Genomic DNA, 27120 nt, shown 5'->3' on the forward strand with positions numbered 1-27120 from the left:
ATTTTGATGAGGGTTGGTTAGTTAGTTAGTTAATTAGTTAGTTAGTCTCGGTTGAAGCCTTCAGGGGTGGGCTGCTGGAGGTTTGCAGGGGTTTGGGAGAACCTTTAGCTAAGAGTCTGTGCAGTTTGGAGAACCCCCAAATCCCACTCCTGGCTGGCCCCCTGAGCTGTCACTAGCACATAATGATTCAGCATGATTATCTATGTGTTGTTCTATTGTTCGATTAGGCCATGGTTTATTGATTATATGTTTGTAATAAACTTACTGTGAATATTTAAATCAGTTTTAATATAGCTTGTAAACCACTGTGAATTGGATTTGACTGCAGTGGCATATAGATGTAATAAATAAACAAATAATCTGGCCAAGGAGACTTTCTCATATACATTTCTAGGCTATTCTGAGATCTACAGTGGAATAACAAGACATCAGTAGGTAAACCACAATGGAGATAAATGTCTCTTTATAAGCATCCCCATAACAGCTGTTAAAGTTCGTGGTGATGTTGATAGCATTTGAGGAAGAGTGGAGACAAACTGAATTCTAGTCAAAGCACCAACTACAGTACTAAGCATACATATATATGTTGAATATGCAAATTGACTTCTGGGAATGCAATGCTGTACCAATGGTAACGTGTATATCTAAAGAACGTGTAAGAATTTGCATACACATGAGGAAAAGAGCCCACACACACGATGAACAAACGGACAACAAATTTAGCAAGGCTAGTCTTATTCTGGGACACATTTATTCCACAGTAAGATTTGCAGCTATTGATATTTAGCTGACTGAATTAAAAAGTGGCTACTAAATATTAATAACATCCCACTGAATGGTATGAAGACATCACTTAGTTTGTAGCCATTCTGTGAAAAGATGTTTCTTTCATTATAATTTTATTGACACACTTAACGAGTTCAAGACTTTGTGAGTAACAATCTTTTGGAGCCACTTATCACAAAATTCTTTCTGAACTTGAATCCAACTTGAGTCCCAGAACAACTTTCCTGACTCTGCTTCAGGAAAGAACTTCTGTGGCTAGAATGAAAGAGTACTTCCTCAAGAGGCACTTTTCTTGAAATTAGGAAACTCACTGCTCTTTGGATAAGTATCCCCCCCCCCCAGCATAATTTCTCTTCAGGAAAATGATTGAGATGGAGATCAAAACGCCAAGACAAGGAAAAATCTTTTTCTACCTCTCCACCATATAAACACAGGAATACCACCAAACTATCATGTTAGCAGACATGGAACATTTGTAGTAGATGGCTAACAAACTTTTACCAATATCAGTAATTAGGAAAGCAGTTAAAATCTATAAAACCCAAATGAGTGGCTCAGGCTCATAATATCATTTTTCTGCTATCTCCAGGCACTGCAATTGTTAAGATTTACAATAAATTAATCTCTCCCCTAATGAGGAATGTGCAACTAAGTGCCCAGAGCCTACGTTCTTGTAAATCATTTCTGAGGCTTGGTCTGTTCAGAAGGTAACAAAATATGCAGCTTGTGAAGTCACAGTGGCAGCAAGATCTACAGCACAAGATCACTGCATGGTGGTGGTTGCCAATACATCCATTAAAATCTCAGGCCTGAACTACTTTATACATTATAGGATTAGTGAATCTTGGGGCAGAGTTATAAAATTCAGCCTTACTCTCTGGGTAAATCCTCATTATGTTAACAGAATAGCAACAGAAAGCATTAAAGTTTCACTCATCTTCATAACTTAGATAGTATCTTAGGTGTGCATTTTTTACAGTAGTATGTCATAGGAAAACCAGCTTTTTATTGTTCATAAAATCAGCTGCCGTGTTTTCAAGACCTTGGCAATACATTATTTCTTTTTTGCCAGTATCACTCATTACACTAAGCTCTTGAGCTACCTCCCACATGGATATTCATAGTTTGGTGACTGTAGCATCATGTTAGTGAAAATGAATTACCTCAAGCATGCTAAAGACACATGTTCCACAGCATGAATGTCTTTAGAGTCTTGTAGCCATTCTGGAGCAAGCCATTAAGAGCTGAACACCAAGTGGTGGGAAACTAGGTGGAGTAGACATAAAGCATGATAAATCCACTGATTTATCAAACAGACAACAAATAGTTAAAATTGGTAATGCTCTATCAAATCCTGTTCCTGTCAAGAGTGGTGTTCCTCAAGGCAGCGTTCTTGGACCTACTCTCTTTATAATATACATAAATGATCTTTGTAATCATATCTCAAGTAACTGTGTTCTCTTTGCTGATGATGTGAAACTTTTCAACACTACTGACAATACATCCACAATTCAAAAGGACCTTGATCATCTAACTGCTTGGTCTAAAATTTGGCAACTACAAATCTCAACCAGTAAATGCTCAGTCTTGCATATTGGAAGAAAGAACCCAATCACAAAATACATGCTTGATGGACATTGCCTCGCAGATGACCCCCACCCTGTCAAAGACCTTGGAGTTTTTATATCTAACGATTTAAGTTCCAAAGCCCACTGCAACTATATAGCTAAGAAGGCTCTAAGAGTTGTTAACTTAATTTTACGTAGCTTCTTTTCAAAAAACACCACGCTACTGACCAGAGCATATAAAACATTTGTTAGGCCAATTCTTGATTACTGCTCTCCTGTCTGGAACCCATACCATATATCTGACATCAACACAGTTGAGCGTGTCCAAAGGTATTTTACGAGAAGAATTCTCCACTCCTCTGAAACTAATAAAATACCTTATTCCACCAGACTTGATATCTTGGGTCTAGAAAACTTGGAACTTCGTCGCCTTCGACAAAATCTGGGTTTAGCATATAAAATCATCCGTTGTAATGTCCTTCCTGTCAATGACTTTTTTAGTTTCAATAACAATATCACAAGAGCTACCAACAGATTTAAACTCAATGTCAACCGCTCCAGTTTAGATTGCAGAAAACACGATTTCTGTAACAGAATTGTATATACTTGGAATGCATTACCTGACTCTGTGGTTTCTTCTCATAACCCCAAAGGCTTTACTCAAAAACTGTCCACGGTTGACCTCACCACTTTCCTAAGAGGACTCTAAGGGGCGTGCATAAGAGCACAAATGTGCCTACCGTTCCTGTCCTACTGTTTCTTCCCCTATGTATATATATGTTTTTAGTACCTCGTTTCTCCTCATATATACGTTCATATATTATATAACCCTTTATGCAACGCTTGTATATATATATTGTTATATTGTTATGACAAATAAAATAAATAAATAAAATAAATAAATAAATGATTTTCAGAATTGCTCCACAGATTGCTAGGTGTGAGGCTTTATTTGTGAAGCTGGGCTGTAGGGATCAGAATGGACTGTTGTTGGTACACCAGCTTTCCTGCTGCACACCAACCAACTGCCAGAGCTGCTAAATCTGGCCGGTTTGGTAGTGATGTTTGCCAGGCTTATGGTTCTGGGGTACTTCAATATGCCATTCATGGCCACCATTGAGCTAACTCATGCCATCTCTGGTTGACTTAAAAGGGAGGCCACACACTAGACAATAGTTTTTAATCACATGACAGTGGAGACATGATCTAAAGTTGGGAAATGTTACCTGAATGTTTACACTGGAAAATTTAAAAAAAAATTCCCAGAAGGTTATTTAAAAAGCAGTTAAAAAAAGTATGTGCATGCACATATAGGAATGTGAAAACATATATACAAATATCTACAGTACTTTAAGAATTTGAAGGATCAATGTGGATGACATTTTGTAGTGATCAACTCATTCTTCCCCTATACAGACTGAAGATGCATTTTAAATGCACAAGTACCATATGAAAAGGCAACCTTGTATCCTTCAGATATTTCTACTTTTAGCCAGCATGGCAAAAACAAGGTGTTGTGAAATAGTCCAGGGGTGTCAAACTCAAGGCCCAGGGGTCAAATCCGGCCCGCGAGGTGCTTAGATCTGGCCTGTGGGACCAACTGGACACAGCGAAGGATTGGCCCGCGATGCCTCTGCCAGGGAAAATGGAGCTCAGGAGAGCCGCATGCAGCCCCCCCGAGCCCCCGAGCTCCCGAGCTCCATTTTCCCTGGCAGAGGGTTGCAATAAGCCATCACAGCTGAAAATGGAGCTCACAGGGGCTGCATGCGGCTCTCCCGGGCTCCGTTTTCTCTGGCAGAGGGTTGCAGGAGGCCATCATAGCCGGAAACAGAGCTTGGGAGCCCGTTTTCACTGGCAGAGAACTCAGGCCACCAAAGGCGCCCCTGACATGAGTGATGTTGAGCTAGCCATGTCCATTCTGGCCACCCAAGGTCAAACACAACCCTGATACGGCCCTCAATGAAATCGAGTTTGACACCCCTGTAATAGTCAAAATCATCCTATCCATAAACCATAGGAATTAATTTATGGTGTATATGGCTGAAGTAGGATGGCTTTAAAAGTCATCTGAATGGGATGCTAAACAGTCTACTGGTGTGACTATGACTGATAAGATCTGCATTTTAGCTGCCTTTCCTGAGAAGTTGTCTCATTCAATAAAATATTAGTAAAAGAATAGAACTATATTTATATTACCAGCTGCAGCCAAAGGTTGTTATGCAATTAGAACTTACTTATATGATATGCTTGTTAAAACAAAACCCTTCTTCTAGGCAACATTGTCCAGCACTGTCTTCAGAAAGATGACACATAAATATATTATATAAAAATGACAGAGAAAATAGGAATAATCTCCTTGTCTATATGGTATAAATTAAGCCCTCCTTTGGGATTCATGTTGTACATTTTTTCTCTAAAGGAGAAATAAATGATAGAAAACTATCCAGGGAAAAATGGTATTTCTTTTCTTGTTTAATTGTAGGATAAAAATCAAATATGTGAATTAAAAATATCATATAGGTTCATCAGCTTCTAAGCACACCTGCTGTTCCCCATTTCTGTCTCAAATGATTCCAGGTCAAAAGGTGAATAATTATTAGACAAGATAAACCAGAATTATAAAGACATGGAACCGAGTGTTTTTAATAGGTTCTTACCAATTAACTGTCACTCCAGGGAATATATTCTATTTTGAAAGAAATTTTACCACTACAAGAAATATTAACAACAATTACTCCACGTCTGTCCAATTGGAACATTAACTTAGAAACAGACGGGATCATTCCCAGAAGTCTGCCAACATTTTAACAAACGGCAGTGGCCCTTTAACAGATGGGATGCATGCTCTGTAGTTTGCCAGGATCCCAACAATGAACATGAGCTTCCATAAAAATGAAAGACATGTACCTTACAGTTGCCAGCGATAGAGATTTCAGTGTCCTCAATGCAAATGCTGGCTAAGCATATAGACCAACCACCATTTTGGCTATAAGATGATGGAGATTCATATGAGAATAATTATTGGTTGTGTAAACTTTAAAACTAATTTTATCATTTGCGTAATATTATGTATATTTTTATAAACATTTTATAAATAATAATAAAAAACAAAATGCTGAATTTAGCAAATGATCTCAGACTTTTTTGTGTTTCTGACTAAACCAAGTCCAAGGCACAAGCTAGGCATGACAGACAAGAGATCACTGGAAATGTGGCCTATATCACAGCCAAAGGGACTTATATATTATTTAATTTCTTCACATATTTATTGACACAGAATATTCAATCATTACATATAATTTTTTTGAATGTACGGTTTCTCAATATAAGATTCTGGGTGCAACTTACCCTATAACCTGGTATCTGTGGCTTTTTCTACATGACTTTTCCAATATAGTCTTAATAAACGCTTTCTTCTATATTCAATTTTTAAAAGTGAAAGTATTCCTCATATACATTTTAAATCTCAATTTACCCAATACACACTGACAGTTTTTACATATAGATACCATTTTGTAATAATCTTTCCATTAAGAATAATAGACATTCTTGAGTACCTTCCCCAGACTTTGCTGGCCAGCGCTTAGCTTTCCTTTCTGAAGTCCAGCAAATAATAACAAAACACACACACACACACACACACACACACACTGAACTCACCTTTCCCGTTCCTCCTTCATCTTTTCTAGGTCAACTTCTTTCAGTGTATCTTGCTTGGAGTTTCCCTTCTGATCACTTTGTACACCTTTATCCTCTTTTTTCTTGCCAAATCTGATTTAAAAATGAGATTTCATATTAAAATAAGCCAAAAATGCTATGAAAATCTTCAGAGCTGATTTAAACAGACCACAAAGTATATTATGGTTTGCTTCAGCTTCAATAAAGCTGACTCAAGGAACTCAATTTTTTAGAGTACAAATTAACTTATTTTCCACAAACTTTTTCATAAATTTTTCATTATAATTTCCATTTTTATTGTTTTAGAAATATTTCTCTTTTATGATTTTATTGCTTTCAATGTTGTAAGACACCCAGAGTCACTTCAAAAGGAGATGGGTGGCAAATAAATTTAATAAACAAACAAACAAACATGGCATGTAAGAAAATCTATAAGGACAGTCCAAGGGGAGCAATTATGTGGTAGAAAATATGGGAAATTCTGTTTCTGTCAAATTCACAAAAGATGAAAAATGCTGGCCTACCTAGTACTAAAGTTACTTTAAAAACATGAGCAAAGAGAGTGAAAACTCTAAATAATTTAGCCCAAAGTCAGTTATTTCCAAGCATAAAACAAGGTGATGAAAACATAAGAAGTAAACTCAGCTTCAAAGAAAACAACCATTTAATGAGATTTTCTTAATTTCTTTTATTAAATTATATGGAGGAGAGCCTTGAAAGGCCAAGTCAGTTCTGTCTCTCCAACAGTTTAATGTGATTGTTTTGAGAATCAAAACACTGAGAAGATCCTATAAAGACTGAGAAGATCCCATAAAGACCGAGAAGATCCCTCCTCAGATAATCTGGAAGAAGTTTAATCGCTGCATAGAATCTTGAGGAAAATGTAGCTACCCTGACATCGAGCAGTTACAGTCCCAAATTATTTTTTTAAGCCCAATTTTTTACTAATCATTACCTATGTAACATGTATGCATGTATACTATTTTCTTAATTGATTCACCATTTATTTCTAACGTTATATTATTAATAAATATATTATTTTTTCTAATTTTTATAAAATTAGCATTAATCTCTTTTCTGATGCTAACAGGCCTTTGTAAAAGGCATTCAACAGGTACATTTCATACATGTGCATACATAGCGGTATGAATATGTATGTATGAATTATATTTACGAATATGTGTGTGTGTGTGTGCATGTATGTATATATGCATATATCTCTATAAAAATAAAAGATTCAGGACATTCTTCAGTTATTTTGTGTGTCTCTACAAAATACTGTTTTATTCATTAAGCATCTCTCCTGTGGCATGTTGGATGAATTATGTTTTCCCAAAAAGTTGGCATTTTTTCAGTGAGCGAAATTGAATTCCTGACTTTCATTTCATTATTATATAGCTCACAATACTACTGAATTCAAATAATGAGTCTCCAGCATAGTACAGTACAAAGCAAGTCTCTAAAAGGAAATCACATAATACTGCTTGGAGACTCCACATATTAATTGCCAATTAAAAATATCTTGTTCTGTGTAAATTCAACATTTGCATAAGGTTAAGTTTATGCACATATGTTATGTACATTTCTTGTGTATATGAAGTGGAATGTACAGAGATCAATCTTTCTGGTTCAATGTGCACGCTAGATGCTTATGCAAAATAGCAGGAGTTATGGATATGGGTATTCCTTCACATATTGTCATTGGAGCAGACAAAGCACCAATTTATGATAATACTACTACCATTATTTCTAGATTTTCTCTTTCCGAGTTCTTTCTAGTATTAGAAAGAACTAATCCCTTTCCTGGACCGACAATCCCTACTCACAGTCACTCTTGCCCTAGTTACGTCCCATCTTGACTATGGCAATGCGCTCTACATGGGGCTGCCCTTAAAGAGAATCTGGAAGCATTTTGGTGCAAAATGCAGTGGCCTACATGGTTTTGGACAGACCTCAGTATGCACATGTATCACCTCTCCTGCGGGAGCTGCATTGGTTGCCGATTTGCTTCCGGGTACAATTCAAGTGCTGGTTGTCACCTTTAAAACCCTTCATGGCTTGGGGCCAAGTTATCTGAGGGATTGTCTCTTGCTGGTCACATCTACCTGACCCACCAGAGCAGGGAGGCAAGGAATGTTGTGAGTCCCATCCCCTAGGGCCGTGATGGCGAACCTATGGCACGTGTGCCACAGGTGGCACGCAACGCCCTCTGTGTGGGCACATGAGCTGTCACCCTAGTTCAGCTCTACCGTGCATGCACACGCACCTCCCACCGGCCAGCTTGTCATTAGGTCTCTGTTGCGCATGTGCGGGGGTGGAGTGCATGTGGGGGTGGCATGTGCAGGGTGCGTGTGAGGGTACATGCATGTGCAGGGGGTGGGGCACATGTGTGGGGCTGCACATGCATTACGTTTGGAGGGTTCGGGCACGCGCACATGCGTTTGCGTTCATGCACTTTTGGCACTCGGGCCGGAAAAGGTTAGCCATCACTACCCTAGGGAGATACACTGGTGGGACCCAGAAGAAGGGCCTTTTCTATGGTGGCTCCCTCTCTCTGGAACATCATTCCCCCAGAGATTAGAATGGCCCCCACTCTCTTCTGGAAGGCACCCATTAAATGGCTTGTCGATGTGTTGTCAGCAGGGTGGAGGGTTATTATATTATTTTATTATGTGATTATTCTCTTTTATTGTTTTATATATAAGGTTTTTATATTCCTGTAAGCAGCCTTGAGTCACCATGTGCGAATAGGTGGCAATATAAATTTCCTAAAATGAATAAATAATTGCTCATCTCAACATAAAAGTTGGATAGACTTATATACCGCTTTACAGTGCTTTACAGAGCGGTTTACAGAGTCAGCATATGGCTCCAACGATCTGGCTCCTCATTTTATTGACCTCAGAAGGATGGAAGTCAACTTTGATCCTGGTGCGATTCGAACTGCCAAACTGCTGGCAATCGGCAGTCAGCAGAAGTAGCCTGCAGTACTGCATTCTAACCACTGCACCATCACAGTGCAGTGGTTAGAATGTACTAGGAATGGGGCATGTATGAAATGTCTACAGTAAAAATGAAGTAATACAGTCAACAATGAATAGGTGTTGAATGAATGTGGATACAATGCAAAAGTGAGTGATCAGTTCAAAGGACAAATATTTGAAGAAGGATTAAATGGATCAAGAAGATGAAAGGAAGGAAAGATCAGTAACACCGTTGAGAGCCAGTTTGGTGTAGTGGCTAAGGCACCATGCTAGAAACTGGGAGATCATGAATTCTAATTCTGACTTTGTGCTTTGGGAACAAAACCAGCTGGTCACCTTGGGCCAGTCACTCTCCCCTAGCCCTAGGAAAACAGCAAGGGCAAACCACTTCTGAAACTCTTGCCATGAAAACTGCAGAGTCTAGTCTAAGCAGTTGCCAGTGTTCAAGAAAGATGTGAAGGAAATAGAAGTGCATATACCAGAAAGCCTGTTTTTTTTCTTATTGTATGCTATAATATTTTTATTATTAGTTTTTTTTTAAAAAAAAGATGTATAGGTTCTATTATATATTATAAAACAATTGCTATCCTCTTTACTAGCAGGAAGAAGAAAGTATTTGGTCTTAAAACATGTAATTCTGTTTGGGAATTCATGACTGATTTTGCTCAGGCAAAAAATGGTATTCCTTTTTTCCCATACCCATCACGGAGCACATTGCTTATGGGCCAAAAGGAACAAGGGGAAAAGAGTAGGAAATAATCAACAACTCAAAACAAACAGAATGCTTTAGTGGAAAGCAAGCACCTGCCTAGGGATAAGCATCAGCAAAAGTTTCACTGAATAAAAAATATTTCTTTCTCTCTAGTGAATTCAGATAGGAGGACTAAATACTGTTCTGTAGAGAAATCTCCACTTCCTTGAATTTTTAGCAGGCAGAAATATCATCAAAAAGGGTTGAGTATTTGAAATCATCAATTATTCTATCACATAATAACTTTACAAGCTTAATCAGATAGTGTAAAATAGCCCTCAAGCTAATTCTGGAAAGATCTGAATCTAATAGCAGCCCAGAAGAGAGCTTTCTTGTCTAATACATACATATTAAATGGATAACACACTGCTTTTAGAGACGCTGCGTTCTAACCACACCATGTTTTATTGTTTCTGCTCTCCTTCCTAGTTTCATTCAAGCAGACCAGAGGTTTAATATTTGATTTTGCCTGTGCTAAAAATTTTACCAAGTAATACTGCCCCAGACTTTCTATGGCTGTAGGAACAATGCAGAACATGGACCAAAACAGAAAAAAATTAAAGTTGCTTCTCTTCCCTCTTTAGACAGGAACGCCAAAGTTCATTGTAACACCTGGCAATTGTAACAAGTAGATACTGCAACAAGAAGAGTGCTATTAGATAGTGATGTATTATTGTTGTCAAAATCTGGATAAACTGAAGTAAGATTATATACTAATGGACTGTAAGTAAGTCCAAATGAAAATAGCTCTCTCTGCTATTTTTGGCTTTATACCAAAACTGCGTGAAGTTGCACAGTACACCTGCCATACTAAATATACTGCCTTTTTGTAACCTTGGCTGTTTTTTAAAAAACTTTTTTTGCCATTTACAAAATTTTTAGAAAGTTCTTCCTGCTGGTTTTATATCAAAGCTGAAACTTGTTAAGATACCCTTATTTACCTTTAAGATTCCAAACATTCAGGTGTCAAAGCTATGGCAGAAAACATGATAGAGTCCTCAGGGGACATGTTCATCTTTAAGATGCAACAAGACTTACTAGGCAAGAAATGATGCAAATGGAGCCTTTACTGGCTTGAATTGCCAAAGATAAGGAAGTTTTACTTATTCATTCAACTTTCTTACATGAGCTCAAGCACTCAGCACTCTCTCCTCCAATTCCCTCCCCTACCCACAACAACCCTGTGTGCTTTCTTGGCTCCTTCCTCCCTCTTCTTGAGGCCTTGGTTTTACTCTGCAATTTAGTTTGTTAGATCTGGGCTGCTATTAGATTCAGATATTTCCAGCATTTGCAATTATAAGAAAGGAATGGAGATGTTAGCAGCCTTTGATGTAAGAGAGATATAAAATGATACAAGCAACAGAAGATCCCGAAAAGGCTTGTATTTGAAAGATTTCAGTGGAACTAATAATTCCTACCTACTTTATACCTTAAGAAAAATCCTGGCTATCAAATGAAAAATTGTACTTATTCAAAAAAAGAGGGGAACTTTACACGAGTTCAAAAAGTCTATTTGAAACAACAACAACAAAAAAAAGCACAAAAGTCACCTTCGCTAAGCAAGTTGTTGCAGTTATTTTTAAAAAAACAACATTCTCATACAATCCAGAAATATACTGGAGTAGATGCTTCTTGATAAATAGTGATACTGTTAGACTGATAGCTCAATTAGGAGAGAAAAGCCTCCTGTGATGAATAAAACCACTGGGGATTTAATATATTAGGCCTTTCAAAATGGTTTCCTCAAACTATATGAAAAAGAGACAGAAAATAAAATTAAGAACATTCTGGCCTTCGGCCACTCTGCGTAATGTTATGGGAGCATCAGCTGAAGTTTGCAATAAGCTATGAAAGCAGTTACGGCTATAATCCATTAGTATGCAGTTTGCAATGGAATGGCAATATCCAAATGCACTAGGTGTATTAGCTGTGCATACAAAAGCAGGAAAGGATTTTTTTTCCCTGCAATTCCCAATCAAAAGAGCAAAAATAGGTGAGTCATCCCAACAGGAAAAATCTAAAGTACTGTAGCCAAGGACAGTTTGTGCAGTCAGAATGGATTTCCCTCTCCTGATTTTACTTTTAATAGATTACCTTTAATACAAGTTTTTAAAGTCTTGCATCTGGTTGCAAGAACACTAATAAATTGTTGGTGCCCAGACAGCTTTGTTGCCATCTTATACAAATCATCTCAAATAAGGTAGAAAAACAGAGGTGTAGAATTGTTCTGATAGAGCTGGATAGTCTATCAACTCAACCACCCTGCTTGACTCAACCTGGCAAGATGGAGTAGCTTTGGGGTTTCCCCCCCCCCCGGGTCTGATGATTTGTCATCTCAGTTCTCCTGAGCTGAGCTGGTGTGCAAATTGAGGGTCCTCATGAACTCACAGCTCCTGCTTGATGAGCAGGTCGGTGGCTGTGGCTGGGGAAGGGGTGTCTTTGCAAAGAATTGTGTTTGCAAAGTTGCATCCATTCCTGGCTAAAGGCCTTGGTCATGGTCACTCATGCTTTAGTCATCTGCTGGCTGGAGTATTGCTATGTGTGTTATGTGGGGTGTCTTTGAGGATACTGAGAAGTTACAACTGGCCTAGAACACAATGGTGCCTACAGTTTTGAGAGTCCATAGGTTTGCCCATGTTACACTTTAGTTATGCAAGCTGCACTGGCTTCCAGTTTTCTTCCGGGTGCTATTCAAGGGACGTAGTTATTTGTGGGGCTACCTTTCCCTAAGAATATCTGCCTACCCCACTAGATCAGACAGCGTGGATAGGCTCCAGGTCCCCTCCCTGAAATCCTGGCATCTAGCCAGATCTTGGAAGTGTACCTTTTCCATGGCTGCCCCTACATGGTGGAAAACCCCACTGCTTGTGATTCTATAGCCCTCCACCTGTGCCCCCCTGCCCACCAGCCTTTGGAAGGCCATTAAGTCTTGGCTTTTTACTGATGTGCTTGGATTGTGTGGGTAGATGTCATGAAAAAAAGGTAGCTGAGCTTGCTGTGGACAATTACAATGCAGGGTTTTTGTTTATTGTTTTTATGACTGTTTTATTTATTGGTTGTCTGTCTTTCTGGTTCTTAGAAGTTGCCCAAAGTTGCTTAAGATAGGCAGCCATATACATTTTTTAAATAAATAACTAAACCAATACACAGAACCAAACTTGAATACTTTAATTTTCCATTTCAAAAAACTGTATCCATCATTTAAATATCAAATGTACTATAAAACTATCTGTTGTTATATTTTATAATCTCTCTTATCAGAGTTGATAACGGCGAAGCAATATTTCTCTGATGATGTCTCAGGCAGCCCTAAGTGCTGATTGCTATTTAGCCCACTGACACCATATTTTCTTTGTTTCATTTTTTAAATTTTGAGGCAGGCTAAAAATGAACTTGCTGTTCTGCAAACCTACTTTGTTGCTCCCGTGATGAATTTCTTACACACAAGACTCAAAAGCGGTGACCATGGTAACATTTCATTTCTGTGCTGAAGAACTCGTTTCCACATCTCAAATGTGTTGATATTTACTTTGAGGATTAAAGAGCAGGGAGGTCTGCAAAGTCCCTAGACTTCTAATGTAGGGAAAACATCTGCTGGACAGAGTCCTAAGCAGATTGCTAGCTAAATTCAGCAACTGGGAATTCTTTCAGTTAATTAGGTCTTCCATATCAGTAGATGTCATTGGAGCTAACTGAGAACACAATGTTATTTGAAGCATTTTGTGAGAAAAGAGCATTAACTCTAAAGGTCAGTAACAGGAGAAAAACAACGTAATTCATACTAAGAGGTTGTCATCTGTAGAAACAATGGTTTCGAAACACTCAAAAAGTTGTTTGTAAATTCCACAGACCAGCCTCTCCCCCTCCAGCCCCAAAGTCGGAGGGCAATGATGAGGAGAGACTGAGATCTATGAGTGTGTGTGTGTGTGTATATATATATATATATATATATATATATATATATATATATATATATATATATATATATATATATATCTCTTTGGTTGTTCGGGTTTTCTCCGTGTAAAATTGGAAATGTCTTGGCGACGTTTCGAAGTCTCATTCGTCATCTTCAGGCTTCAACCGTGCTTCTGGGAGCAATGTGTGATCGCAGCTGTTTCTTCCTTTTAACTGCTAGTGGGGTTTGAACTGATTGGGTGGGAGCTTGGCTGTGCTCTGATTGGATGGGGTTTTCTGTGCTCTGATTGGCTGGGGTGTGTCCTGTGTTGGTGGGGGCTTGGTTGTGCTCAGTCTAGTCTGTGCTGCAGGGGATTTGAGCTGGTGAGCTGCATAGCTGTTGTTTGGCTTTGTGGTGTGCTACATCTTCATAGTGGGTGTCAGTCTGCTGCATGAATGGATTGGAGGGTTTGAAATGGCTAATGTTGCAGCTGCGGTCTGGCTTCTGGTCCTTGGTCGTGCTTCATGATCAGTGTGGGTTTGGGTCTGCTTTCTGGGTGGATGTGCGGTGGTGACATCCTGTGTGGACCTTGTGAGTGTGGGTCTGGTGTCATTCCTCGTGTTAGGGACTCGTTTGTCAATAAGGCGGGTTTCCAAATGGCTGGTAGGCGGAGGTGTCATCTCGTTTGTTCATGCTGTGTGGGCGTTTTCTATCTCAATGGCTTCTCTGATTATTCTGTTGTTAAAGTGTTCAGTTTTGGCGATAGTTCTGGTCTTTTTAAAGTCAATATCATGTCCTGTGACTTTAAAGTGTTGGACCAGGGAAGAAGTTAGTTCCTCTTTTTGAATGAGTTCTTGTGTTCTTCAATCGTGCACTTATTCTTCTGTTGGTTTGTCCAATGTATGTGGTGGGGCAGGCGGTGCATGGGATTTCATATACTCCTTGATTTTCTAACTCAATTTTGTCTTTGGGGTTTCTTAGGATGGTGGATATTTTTCTGTTTGTGCAGAATGCTGTCTTGATGTTGTGTTTGTGGAGGATCTTGCTGATTCTGTCTGTGGTGCCTTTTATATATGGGAGGAGGGCTGTGCCGTTTTCTTGTTCTCTGTCTTGGATTTTAGTGGGGGGTTCTTTTTGGATTAGCTTGGTGATCTTATTTGTTTGGAATCCATTGGATGTTAGTACGTTAGTGAGAGTGTCTAGTTCGGGTTTTAGGTGTTGTTCATCAGCTAAGCATTTTGTTCTGGAGATGAGTGTCTTGGCTACGGAGTTGATCTGTGCTGGGTGGTGGTGTGAGAGTGCGTGCAGATAGCAGTTTGTGTGTGTTTTCTTCTGGTAGATGGTGTGTCCTAGGGAGCCATTGGGTTTTCTGTAGACTAAGACATCCAGGAAAGGAAGTTGGTTATTAACTTCTGTTTCCATGGTGAACTGTATTTTGGGGTGTAGGCTATTGAGGTGTGTGAGGAAGTTGTCAAGTTTTTCTTTCCCGTGTGGCCAGATTATGAAGGTGTCGTCTACATATCTGAGCCAGAGTTTGGGTTTGTGATCAGATTTTTCTAGAGCTTGGGTTTCAAAGTGTTCCATGTAGAGATTGGCAATGACAGGTGAGAGGGGTGATCCCATGGGTGCTCCTTCTACTTGTTTGTATTTTTGTCCATTATAGATGAAGTATGTGTTGCATAGGCAGTGGTTGGTCAGATCTAGGATGTGCTTGGGGGGGGTTATATTTGTTTTGGATAGCTGTCAAGGCTTCTTTGATTGGCACTTGGGTGAAGAGGGATATGACATCAAAGCTCACGAGTAGGTCGCTGGGCTGTAAGTTTTGTTTGCTCACAGCCAGGAGTTCGATCCTGGCCGGTTCAAGGTTGACTCAGCCTTCCATCCTTTCAAGGCTGATAAAGTGAGGACCCAGCGACCTACTCGTGAGCTTTGATGTCATATCCCTCTTCACCCAAGTGCCAATCAAAGAAGCCTTGACAGCTATCCAAAACAAATATAACCCCCCCAAGCACATCCTAGATCTGACCAACCACTGCCTATGCAACACATACTTCATCTATAATGGACAAAAATACAAACAAGTAGAAGGAGCACCCATGGGATCACCCCTCTCACCTGTCATTGCCAATCTCTACATGGAACACTTTGAAACCCAAGCTCTAGAAAAATCTGATCACAAACCCAAACTCTGGCTCAGATATGTAGACGACACCTTCATAATCTGGCCACACGGGAAAGAAAAACTTGACAACTTCCTCACACACCTGAATAGCCTACACCCCAAAATACAGTTCACCATGGAAACAGAAGTTAATAACCAACTTCCCACCCAATGGCTCCCTAGGACACACCATCTACCAGAAGAAAACACACACAAACCGCTATCTGCACGCACTCTCACACCACCACCCAGCACAGATCAACTCCGTAGCCAAGACACTCATCTCCAGAACAAAATGCTTAGCTGATGAACAACACCTAAAACCCGAACTAGACACTCTCACTAACGTACTAACATCCAATGGATTCCAAACAAATAAGATTACCAAGCTAATCCAAAAAGAACCCCCCACTAAAATCCAAGACAGAGAACAAGAAAACGGCACAGCCCTCCTCCCATATATAAAAGGCACCACAGACAGAATCAGCAAGATCCTCCACAAACACAACATCAAGACAGCATTCTGCAAAAACAGACAAAGATCCACCATCCTCAGAAACCCCAAAGACAAAATTGAGTTAGAAAATCAAGGAGTATATGAAATCCCATGCACCGCCTGCCCCACCTCATACATTGGACAAACCAACAGAAGAATAAGTGCACGCACAAGAACTCATTCAAAAAGAGGAACTAACTTCTTCCCTGGTCCAACACTTTAAAGTCACAGGACATGATATTGACTTTAAAAGACCAGAACTATCGCCAAAACTGAACACTTTAACAACAGAATAATCAGAGAAGCCATTGAGATAGAAAACGCCCACACAGCATGAACAAACGAGATGACACCTCCGCCTACCAGCCATTTGGAAACCTGCCCTTATTGACAAATGAGTCCCTAACATGAGGAATGACACCAGACCCACACTCACAAGGTCCACACAGGATGTCACTACCGCACATCCACCCAGAAAGCAGACCCAAACCCACACTGATCATGAAGCACGACCAAGGACCAGAAGCCAGACCGCAGCTGCAACATTAGCCATTTCAAACCCCTCCAATCCATTCATGCAGCAGACTGACACCCACTATGAAGTTGTCAAGTTTTTCTTTCCCGTGTGGCCAGATTATGAAGGTGTCGTCTACATATCTGAGCCAGAGTTTGGGTTGTGATCAGATTTTCTAGAGCTTGGGTTTCAAAGTGTTCCATGTAGAGATTGGCAATGACAGGTGAGAGGGGTGATCCCATGGGTGCTCCTTCTACTTGTTTGTATTTTTGTCCATTATAGATGAAGTATGTGTTGCATAGGCAGTGGTTGGTCAGATCTAGGATGTGCTTGGGGGTTATATTTGTTTTGGATAGCTGTCAAGGCTTCTTTGATTGGCACTTGGGTGAAGAGGGATATGACACCAAAGCTCACGAGTAGGTCGCTGGGCTGTAAGTTTTGTTTGCTCACAGCCAGGAGTTCGATCCTGGCCGGTTCAAGGTTGACTCAGCCTTCCATCCTTTCAAGGCTGATAAAGTGAGGACCCAGCGACCTACTCGTGAGCTTTGATGTCATATCCCTCTTCACCCAAGTGCCAATCAAAGAAGCCTTGACAGCTATCCAAAACAAATATAACCCCCCCAAGCACATCCTAGATCTGACCAACCACTGCCTATCCAATACATACTTCATCTATAATGGACAAAAATACAAACAAGTAGAAGGAGCACCCATGGGATCACCCCTCTCACCTGTCATTGCCAATCTCTACATGGAACACTTTGAAACCCAAGCTCTAGAAAAATCTGATCACAAACCCAAACTCTGGCTCAGATATGTAGACGACACCTTCATAATCTGGCCACACGGGAAAGAAAAACTTGACAACTTCCTCACACACCTCAATAGCCTACACCCCAAAATACAGTTCACCATGGAAACAGAAGTTAATAACCAACTTCCCTTCCTGGATGTCTTAGTCTACAGAAAACCCAATGGCTCCCTAGGACACACCATCTACCAGAAGAAAACACACACAAACCGCTATCTGCACGCACTCTCACACCACCACCCAGCACAGATCAACTCCGTAGCCAAGACACTCATCTCCAGAACAAAATGCTTAGCTGATGAACAACACCTAAAACCCGAACTAGACACTCTCACTAACGTACTAACATCCAATGGATTCCAAACAAATAAGATTACCAAGCTAATCCAAAAAGAACCCCCCACTAAAATCCAAGACAGAGAACAAGAAAACGGCACAGCCCTCCTCCCATATATAAAAGGCACCACAGACAGAATCAGCAAGATCCTCCACAAACACAACATCAAGACAGCATTCTGCACAAACAGAAAATATCCACCATCCTAAGAAACCCCAAAGACAAAATTGAGTTAGAAAATCAAGGAGTATATGAAATCCCATGCACCGCCTGCCCCACCACATACATTGGACAAACCAACAGAAGAATAAGTGCACGATTGAAGAACACAAGAACTCATTCAAAAAGAGGAACCAACTTCTTCCCTGGTCCAACACTTTAAAGTCACAGGACATGATATTGACTTTAAAAGACCAGAACTATCGCCAAAACTGAACACTTTAACAACAGAATAATCAGAGAAGCCATTGAGATAGAAAACGCCCACACAGCATGAACAAACGAGATGACACCTCCGCCTACCAGCCATTTGGAAACCCGCCTTATTGACAAACGAGTCCCTAACACGAGGAATGACACCAGATCCACACTCACAAGGTCCACACAGGATGTCACCACCGCACATCCACCCAGAAAGCAGACCCAAACCCACACTGATCATGAAGCACGACCAAGGACCAGAAGCCAGACCGCAGCTGCAACATTAGCCATTTCAAACCCTCCAATCCATTCATGCAGCAGACTGACACCCACTATGAAGATGTAGCACGACCACAAAGCCAAACAACAGCTATGCAGCTCACCAGCTCAAATCCCCTGCAGCACAGACTAGACTGAGCACAACCAAGCCCCCACCAACACAGGACACACCCCAGCCAATCAGAGCACAGAAAACCCCCCATCCAATCAGAGCACAGCCAAGCTCCCACCCAATCAGTTCAAACCCCCACAAGCAGTTAAAAGGAAGAAACAGCTGCGATCACACATTGCTCCCAGAAGCACGAAGCTGAAGCCTGAAGATGACGAATGAGACTTCGTCGAAACGTCGCCAAGACATTTCCAATTTTACACGGGAGAAAACCCGAACAACCAAAGACCTATATACAAACACCCGTGAAAACCTCAGAAAACAAATATATATATATATATATACACACACACACACATACATACATATATATATATATATATATACATATATACATACATATATATATATATACATATATATATACATACATATATACACACAAAACCAGAAACAAAGGGAATGACGAAAGAGAAAAACTAGTCCAACATTTGGCTGTGTTCCTCTAACTGCTGGTTTAAGCCACAATGATATATGCCAGATGATTTCCAAAAACTGTGGTCTCATCAGAATTTCTTCCCCATTTCTGTGTTTTCAGATGAAGTTGTCAACAGAAGGATTTCTTTTTTAAATATTAATAGGTCTAATGCATAAACAAAAGAAGATGCTTATAGTAGGAATAGGAACATAAGAACTTAAAATAGACTGTAGACATTCATTTCAGTGTGCTTCTATGTAGGAGCCATGGTGGGGCAGTAATTAGAATGCAGTATTGCAGGCTAACTCTGCTCACAGCCAGGAGTTCGATCCTGGCCGGTTCAAGGTTGACTCAGCCTTCCATCCTTTCAAGGCTGATAAAGTGAGGACCCAGATTGTTGGGGGCAATATGCTGACATTGTAAACTGCTCAGAGAGTGCTATAAAGCAAAATGGAGTGGTATATAAGTCTAAGTGCTATTGCTATTGCTATTGCTGGCAGAAGGTACTCTTTTTGCATAGAGCTGAAAAGGCATCAACATGGGTATCACATGTGTCTTTCTTTCACTTGCAACCACTTATCTGATTTTACTTGGCAAGGACAATAGGAAGTCTAGGTAGATACAGGAGGAGATACTCCTATGACACAACTACTATAAACCATTATTATAATATCTTAGCACCATCGATGTAAAATGATCAGTCAAGGAACAATGGGGCCATAGTAAGACACTCTCCAAACTTTTAATAGCTAATCAGATGCCCCAGAAAACCAGAAAATGGAATTTTATACATTGATTATGTCTGGTGCTAGGAAACCACTACTATTCACAAATTTAGCATTTCTGTCCTGGTAAATTCTACCTCCTTATACATCTCCACAAAGCCTGACCTGAAGATGGGCTGAAATGGACTAGATTAACTAGAATAAATTCAAGTGTGTTAGAAACTGGTCAGGAACATTAATGGTAAGAATAGCTTTGGATAAAAAAGTATACACATGCATTAGTAATGACTTATGTAGGGTTAAGTAAGGTGGCCATGTGTCAAACTGTAGACAACTGATAAGACCAAGGAAACAGGAACAAGATGGATTTCAGTAAGGGATAGTTAATATAGTCTGGGATAAATACAGAAGCTTGCAAACTGTAATATAGGAATTTATAAAGTGTTTATAAAGTGTTAATTGAGGCATTGTTTTTCTTCAGATCTCTCATATCTTTCAACTGACTTTTCCCCAACTTTTTCACAATCTCTCAATGGAAGAGGACAATGAAATAGGACATGCTCACTTGAGAGAATATTGAATAAAGTATAGTCTATATAGAAAAGAACAGACTTGCTGGGGCATATGGCTTAATAGGTATGATTACATGGAGTGAAACAGCCATTTGACAGGACATGGGCCACAGTTTCCAGGATATAAAACTATAGTTCATATTTCATAAATATGTTTGCTGTAAACATTTTCCTCTGTGTGCAAAAATTAGGCCTCAATAAAAGTTCTGTATATGGTATTGTTTCTTTCAAGATACGATTGATTATAGACAGAAAAAATAATAAGGGTTTTGTTCCCACTACTCAATTCAAGCAAAATAAAATATTCTGAAGCCATTCCAATATTCAGAAAAATATATAGCAACAAACCACAGTGTTAAATTTAAATGTAAGTAAAAAATGAGTACAAAAGATAAAGATACTAATAAGGTATGATTTTCAGGTCCGCACAGGGACTATAAAATGCTTAACTGCCATGACTGCCTTGTGTTATTTTATCACTCTGCTTTACAGCAGGAGAAATACTTTCTCAGAACAGCACTGTACTTTGATTAATTACTTTCATACAGAGGCTTTTACAGGATATTAGCGCTGGAGTGAGTCAGGCAGGCTGCCTATGATTATCAGCCCAGACTCATTTTACATTTATGTTAATAGGGGTGTTAATGAAAGAAATCTTTTACATTTTTAGTGTTTCTCTAACTATGTAAAAGCTTTCTGGTTATATTCTTATTTATTGGGCAGAAATTATGGGTGCCATATACAGCAATTCTATGCATCTTGTTGAAATTATTGTATGAGTTGGGAGGAAAATATGCACAGTAAATCACAATGAAGCTCTTACTCTATGAATAGTAAAACAGTCCTTCATCCCAACCCTGTGGGTGAGAATTACAACATATAAAGCAGGAATTTATTCCAGAAAAAGCATGCCTAGATAACTCTTCAACTGCGTCAATCAGAACCCATCATGTTCATCTTCATTTATAATACTAATATTCATTATTGTTTCTCTGAAGTAAAAGCAGATGTAAAGCTAAGTGCATATTCTTAATTTAGTTCAGTGGATTCTAGAGACCAGTCAATAACTAACTGAGACTCAGCCTGGCATCACACTTGAAAGCAGCTACTCCTCTAAGTTTGGTCACAAGAAAAATTGGAATATCATCAACCCAACTGCAAGTTCTCTCAAGCTGTCTACAGACGTAGGATAGAGAAAGGATAGGGAGCACTAGGCAAAAAGGAGTTCATTGTTTTGACATCTGTTTGATTTAAGTACCGTATATACTCAAGTATAAGCCGAGTTTTTCAGCACGTTTTTTGTGCTGAAAAACGTCCCCTCGGCTTATACTCGGGTCTATACGGCTTATACTCGAGTTTTTTTTTTTTTTAAGCCCCTCGGCTTATACTCAGTTTTTTTTTTAAGCCCTCGGCTTATACTGAGTTTTTTTTCTTTTTCACATTTTACCGGACGGAAGCCCTGCGGTGCAGTGAGAGGCGGGGTGGAGGAGCCGCCAGCCTTCTCAGCTGAGGGAGGAGGTTTCAACCGGTGGTGCCTCATTTCAACTGCAAGTTCTCTCAAGCTGTCTACAGACGTAGGATAGAGAAAGGATAGGGAGCACTAGGCAAAAAGGAGTTCATTGTTTTGACATCTGTTTGATTTAAGTAATCCTTCTACCAGAATGAACATTGCTTGAATGAGAATCAGGTGCAATGCGACGGGCATTTTTGCCAATATTCACCTCCCAAAGCTCCTAGAAACGCCACCTCTTTTTTTGTTTTGGAGATTTCTGAGGCCATAGAAGAAGATGGAAAAGATTAGAATGGAACAGCAGCGTTTCTTTGTGAATGTGAATGGGTAAAAGAAACACTTTCCATCTGCAGAAGGCAGATCCTGCTTCTAAGCCAAACATTCTAACCTGAGTAGTCTGAGATCAATTTCAGTTCTAAAAAATGGGACAACACAATGGTTAACACTTCCATGAACAGCAATGGAGACAGAGAAAAGAGAAGTGCAAATTATTTTTGTCTTGTATAAAGAAAGATAAAAATATTGAAGTGGTTTGGCAGTTGAAAAAGAAAGTTTTAAGTCGTAAATCATAAAGGAATGGTTCAGAAATCTGTATTTAAAGCTTCTCTACCACTTTAGGATACAAGATAAAAGGAACATTTGAAGATGCAGCTGGGAGCCTTCTGGTAGATATGAATGGGCTGCCTGCAGTACTTAAAATGGCAGGCAGCCAACCAGCAACAAAATCTGACTCAAAAAAGAAAAAAGAAAGAAAGAAAGAAAGAAAGAAAGAAAGAAAGAAAGAAAAAGAAAAGAAAAGAAAAGAAAGGCAGGTTCGCGCCAGCAAGGAGAGCCCCAGTGCTGCAGGTGGGGAGCTATGGCTGAGCAGCACAGCACCACCTACAGCTCTGCTGCAGAACTGCCAAGCTCCCCGCTCCTCGGCTCTCACTTGCATGCCTTCTTGATTGCACATGACCGCGCAATTCTCTCCCTGGGCCACGGTCTGTGTGCGATCTGTGCTGCTTTCAGTAATTCATAGTAAGACAAATATTTAATTCACTATCCCGATTCATAGTAGATACACATTGGGTTTAAAGACAGAACAGAACTTGTTCTTAACCTGGGGACTTGCTGTATTTCCCTTTTTCCAAGAAACTCTTTTTTTCCTTTTCATCCCTCCTTTTTCTAGAACTCATAAATAATAATAAAAAAATAATACAGTGCAGGCATTAATATGAACTTCAAAGTTTTAAACTTTTTTTATATATTACAAAATAATTCAATGCACTTTGCAACTTCTTATTAATGTCAAATTAAGCATCAACATATAAGCAACTATGTTCATCATATATTAGAAATTATTTAACACTGATAGAAATTTGCTAATTGAATAGTTCAATTTACTTTAATCATTAGAGCATTAACAACTTCCAGCTTCTATTGTATAGACTACACTTTTTATTTGTTTCGTAAAATGTACTATTTATATTCTATAATAAAACATTTGGTTTGGAAAAAAGAAGGGAAATTTCTTTAAGTTAAAAAACAAATGCTAAATACACACGTAGCATATGTAGTAGAAATAGTGTACATGCACTAGAAAGTACTATGCAAATAAAAGCACAAGGATGTATGAAAGTTGCTTTGAATAAAGTGAAACAGTGCTTAATTTGAAAGGGAACCATTGATAGATAGAAAGCAAAAGTAGGTTTGTATTTCGCACAATAATTAGAACAATGAAAAGTGAAACTGGAAACATATTTAATTTTCAGCATTTAACCCCAAAGAATGATGGCCATTCCTTGCAAAGCAAAGCAAAGAATGGGAGCCATCACTACTCTATTCCTCTGTTCAGCACTTGCAGTTGAATCTTATTTCAACGTTGGCAATGGGATGTCATCATTCTCTACACTTGACACAACAGGCTGCTAGCACTAGATAGGCTTGTGCAAGACATACATCACTGCCCTGCAACAAAATGGAATAGATGGTGCTTTAGGAATTTAAATGGTGGTCCCCAGTATCTGGTGTGTGAGACAGTCACTTCCCTCTATCAAACGGTAGGGCTGGTTCTGCCGTAGATCAAAGTTGCTGTTCAGGGCCCAATTCCGACTAAAACAAAAGCCTAGAGTTCAGCGGGACACAGAAAAGATTCAAGAGAATAAGAAATTAGAGGATTTCCATCCCCCCACCTCGATACTTGGTGAATACTCATTAATGTCTCTCTGAGTGAGGGGTCCTTGATGCTCTCTGAGCTTGGTTGTTTTCTTGCAGATGTTTCATTACCCAAACTAGGTAACATCATCAGTGCTAGACTAGCAAGCTCAGAGAGCACCAGGGACCCCTCATTTCAACCCTGAGCTACACATATTGTCTTTTATTGTCTGTATGTGAGTCTGAGTGTTCTAACAAGAAGTGAAGTGGCATCAATTTGATTTTATAAAACTATTTTATCTGCAGTCATTGATGCAATCCACTTCAAGGTGGAATCTTGATATAGAGTAACAAAGTTTTTTGTCACAAGCTCTAATTCAAAAGTGTCGCAGAGGAGGGAGTTTATTGCATAAAATAGAAATATATTCTGCTATGAACACACATACACAGAAGACTATTGAAAGCAGGCCAAGACACTGATTTCTTGAGAAGTAGAAGCACCACCATACTGAGGCTGTAATCAAAGAAGCTGTTCTTCTCAGCTTTACATTTTTTTTACTTAATATTCATGATAAAACCAGAGTAACAAACTGATTGGAAAAAGAACCAAAAGTTCAAGTGCTAACTTCTGTTTGTAAACCCTTTAAAGGAAGAATTATTTTTAAAAACACTAGTTAAAAGAAATACATATTTCCACGAAGGTATGTAGAATTATTTAGAAATTGCTTAGCCAGATATTGAAAACAGGCTGTGGGTCCTTACAATTTTTTAACCTATAATAATTGACTTAGCATTACTTTTGAAATAAATAAATAAACTGAAATGTATGCAGTAATAACAGGTATCAGTCTTCTATTCTTGTGAAATATTAAGATGACAAATATAAAGTGAATTAAAATATCAAAGCATAGTAATGTAGATTTAAGAAGTAAAATAAAAATAAATTTAATTATTTATTCTCCCAGCTACTGGCAACATCTTATCATTAAAATATAATTATGAAAGAATTCAGATGCTGTGATGTATTATAACAATGTGGAATCAAAAACTCTCCAAACCTGCCATCAAATGTTATTTTCTAAGAGAACAGATGACAATTAGACTAAGTGTATATAACTTGCTTGAAATCTACATCCATACAAATCTAATCCATTCATCAATCAAATAGGAATTAAAAGATATATACTTGGATATTAGAGTGCCTTTGTTGACCAGATTTTATTTTTGCAGGCTCTTATTTAGTTATTTTTATAATTGTACCAATTTAAAATAAGAATTGCAATTGATTAGTGTGGTTTTCTAAAAACTCTACTGTACTAGACAAGCGTACATCTGCTGAAAGCCACTCTAACAGGGAACACAGGACCTAGAGAGAAAGTGAACTATATAAAACAAACAAACCTCTATCATTCAAAGCTGTAGGGGAAAAGAGAATAGCGCAAAAATAGCAAATAATCAAGGGGAGGGGATGTAAAGAAAGACTTTCATTAGCATAATATGATCATTCTGAATGGCTAAATGGCTAAAAATCATATCCAAGCTTCTGTTGAAATACTAACGAAGTTGTAGCCTGGTTTGCACGTGCAAATATTAGATTAATCCTCAGCCTGGTCCTTTACAGTGTTCACCTATCATATGATTTAGCAAGACCTTGAAACCCACCTATTACAATGCAACGTAACTACCAGATCACTTGATAGTTTAAAAGTTACATTGTTAGCTGATGAGAAAAAAAGTAAAAGAACTTTCAGAATCATTCCCTTCCCTTCAAACCACGTGAAATTTCTACAGATTCTGATGTTCACCATCCTGACTTAGGATGAACTCTGTATAAAAATATAAGAGCTTTATAGAAGGAGGAAGACTACACAACCAAAAAATGTTTTGGAGATACATTGCTTAATTACTCATTTTGTTCAAAAGGGTACTTGGAAACAATTCATTTAGAAAACTGAAAAACAGATTGGCATTTGGATAAACCAAGCTTACACATTTTCAAATAAATTTTGGAAAGAAACCTGGTTGCTGTGATCTTGATACATAGCAATTACTTGTCTCTGCAAGCCATTCAAAAAAATGACTGGAAGTGTTATAATGAAATATGGAAGAGTATCATTAAAAAAAATAAATGAAACATATCATCAATATTGTCTGGTGCATAATCTTATATTTTTTTCTTATATATTTTTCCTGTTTTGGATAATAAGACCAAAATAGCTACAGTCCAAGAGAGTCCAATGGGAGTTAAACTATCTTTTTTAGCAACTCTGATTAAACAAAAAGAAAGTGCTACTTTGATGCTTGAATTAGCATCTTTTCTCCAGAAGCTGAATTAATTATTGAGAGTGACAAAAGAATTAGTCCAGATAGGATCAAAGCTGAAACTATGTGTACTGGGAATTTTAAATGAAAAACACAGAACTGTAACTCTCTACATGCCACTATTATCCTTTTGTTTAACATGCAGATTACGCTACATGTATGTACAGACATCTAATGATTGAGGGTGGCATGGATGTATTATAAACTGAACACAGAATTCCTGCAGCCAGAATGGACTGGTAGTGGTTCCTCTTGATTAGATCATTTTAGGGACAACATCATTGAATAACTAAAATCTTATATAAAATAGTTAATTTGAATGATCTGCCAAATTGTATATGTAATTACATCTTCATATTAGTACTAGGCTCCTCTCTCTTATAATATTTATAGTCATTTTTAAAAAATGATAGTTGATAAATATATACAATGCAAGAGATATATCCAGGCTGGAATAATAACCTGCCAATACCATTTTTTAAAATTCTGTAATTGAAGAAAGACTCTATATAAACATGTTAAAACCAGGAAAAAGAGGCAGCTATATTAGTTTAGAATTAATGGAATACCCTGGATGGTGTCTCAATC

The 27120-nt window shown here is 38.7% G+C and overlaps 1 protein-coding gene across 3 annotated transcripts in view; it reads right to left on the reverse strand.

Annotated features, from left to right (window-relative positions):
* Positions 1-27120, reverse strand: part of PARD3B (par-3 family cell polarity regulator beta) — a 603755-nt gene that overhangs the window by 157002 nt on the left and 419633 nt on the right. For all 3 annotated transcript variants that reach the window (XM_058186680.1, XM_058186671.1, XM_058186683.1), the window contains one exon: positions 6015-6125. In XM_058186680.1, the coding sequence (XP_058042663.1) occupies positions 6015-6125 (111 nt within the window). The remainder of the gene's footprint in view (positions 1-6014; positions 6126-27120) is intronic.

Source organism: Ahaetulla prasina, chromosome 1, assembly GCF_028640845.1.
Source record: "Ahaetulla prasina isolate Xishuangbanna chromosome 1, ASM2864084v1, whole genome shotgun sequence".
In the NCBI taxonomy this organism is placed as follows: Eukaryota; Metazoa; Chordata; class Lepidosauria; order Squamata; family Colubridae; genus Ahaetulla; species Ahaetulla prasina.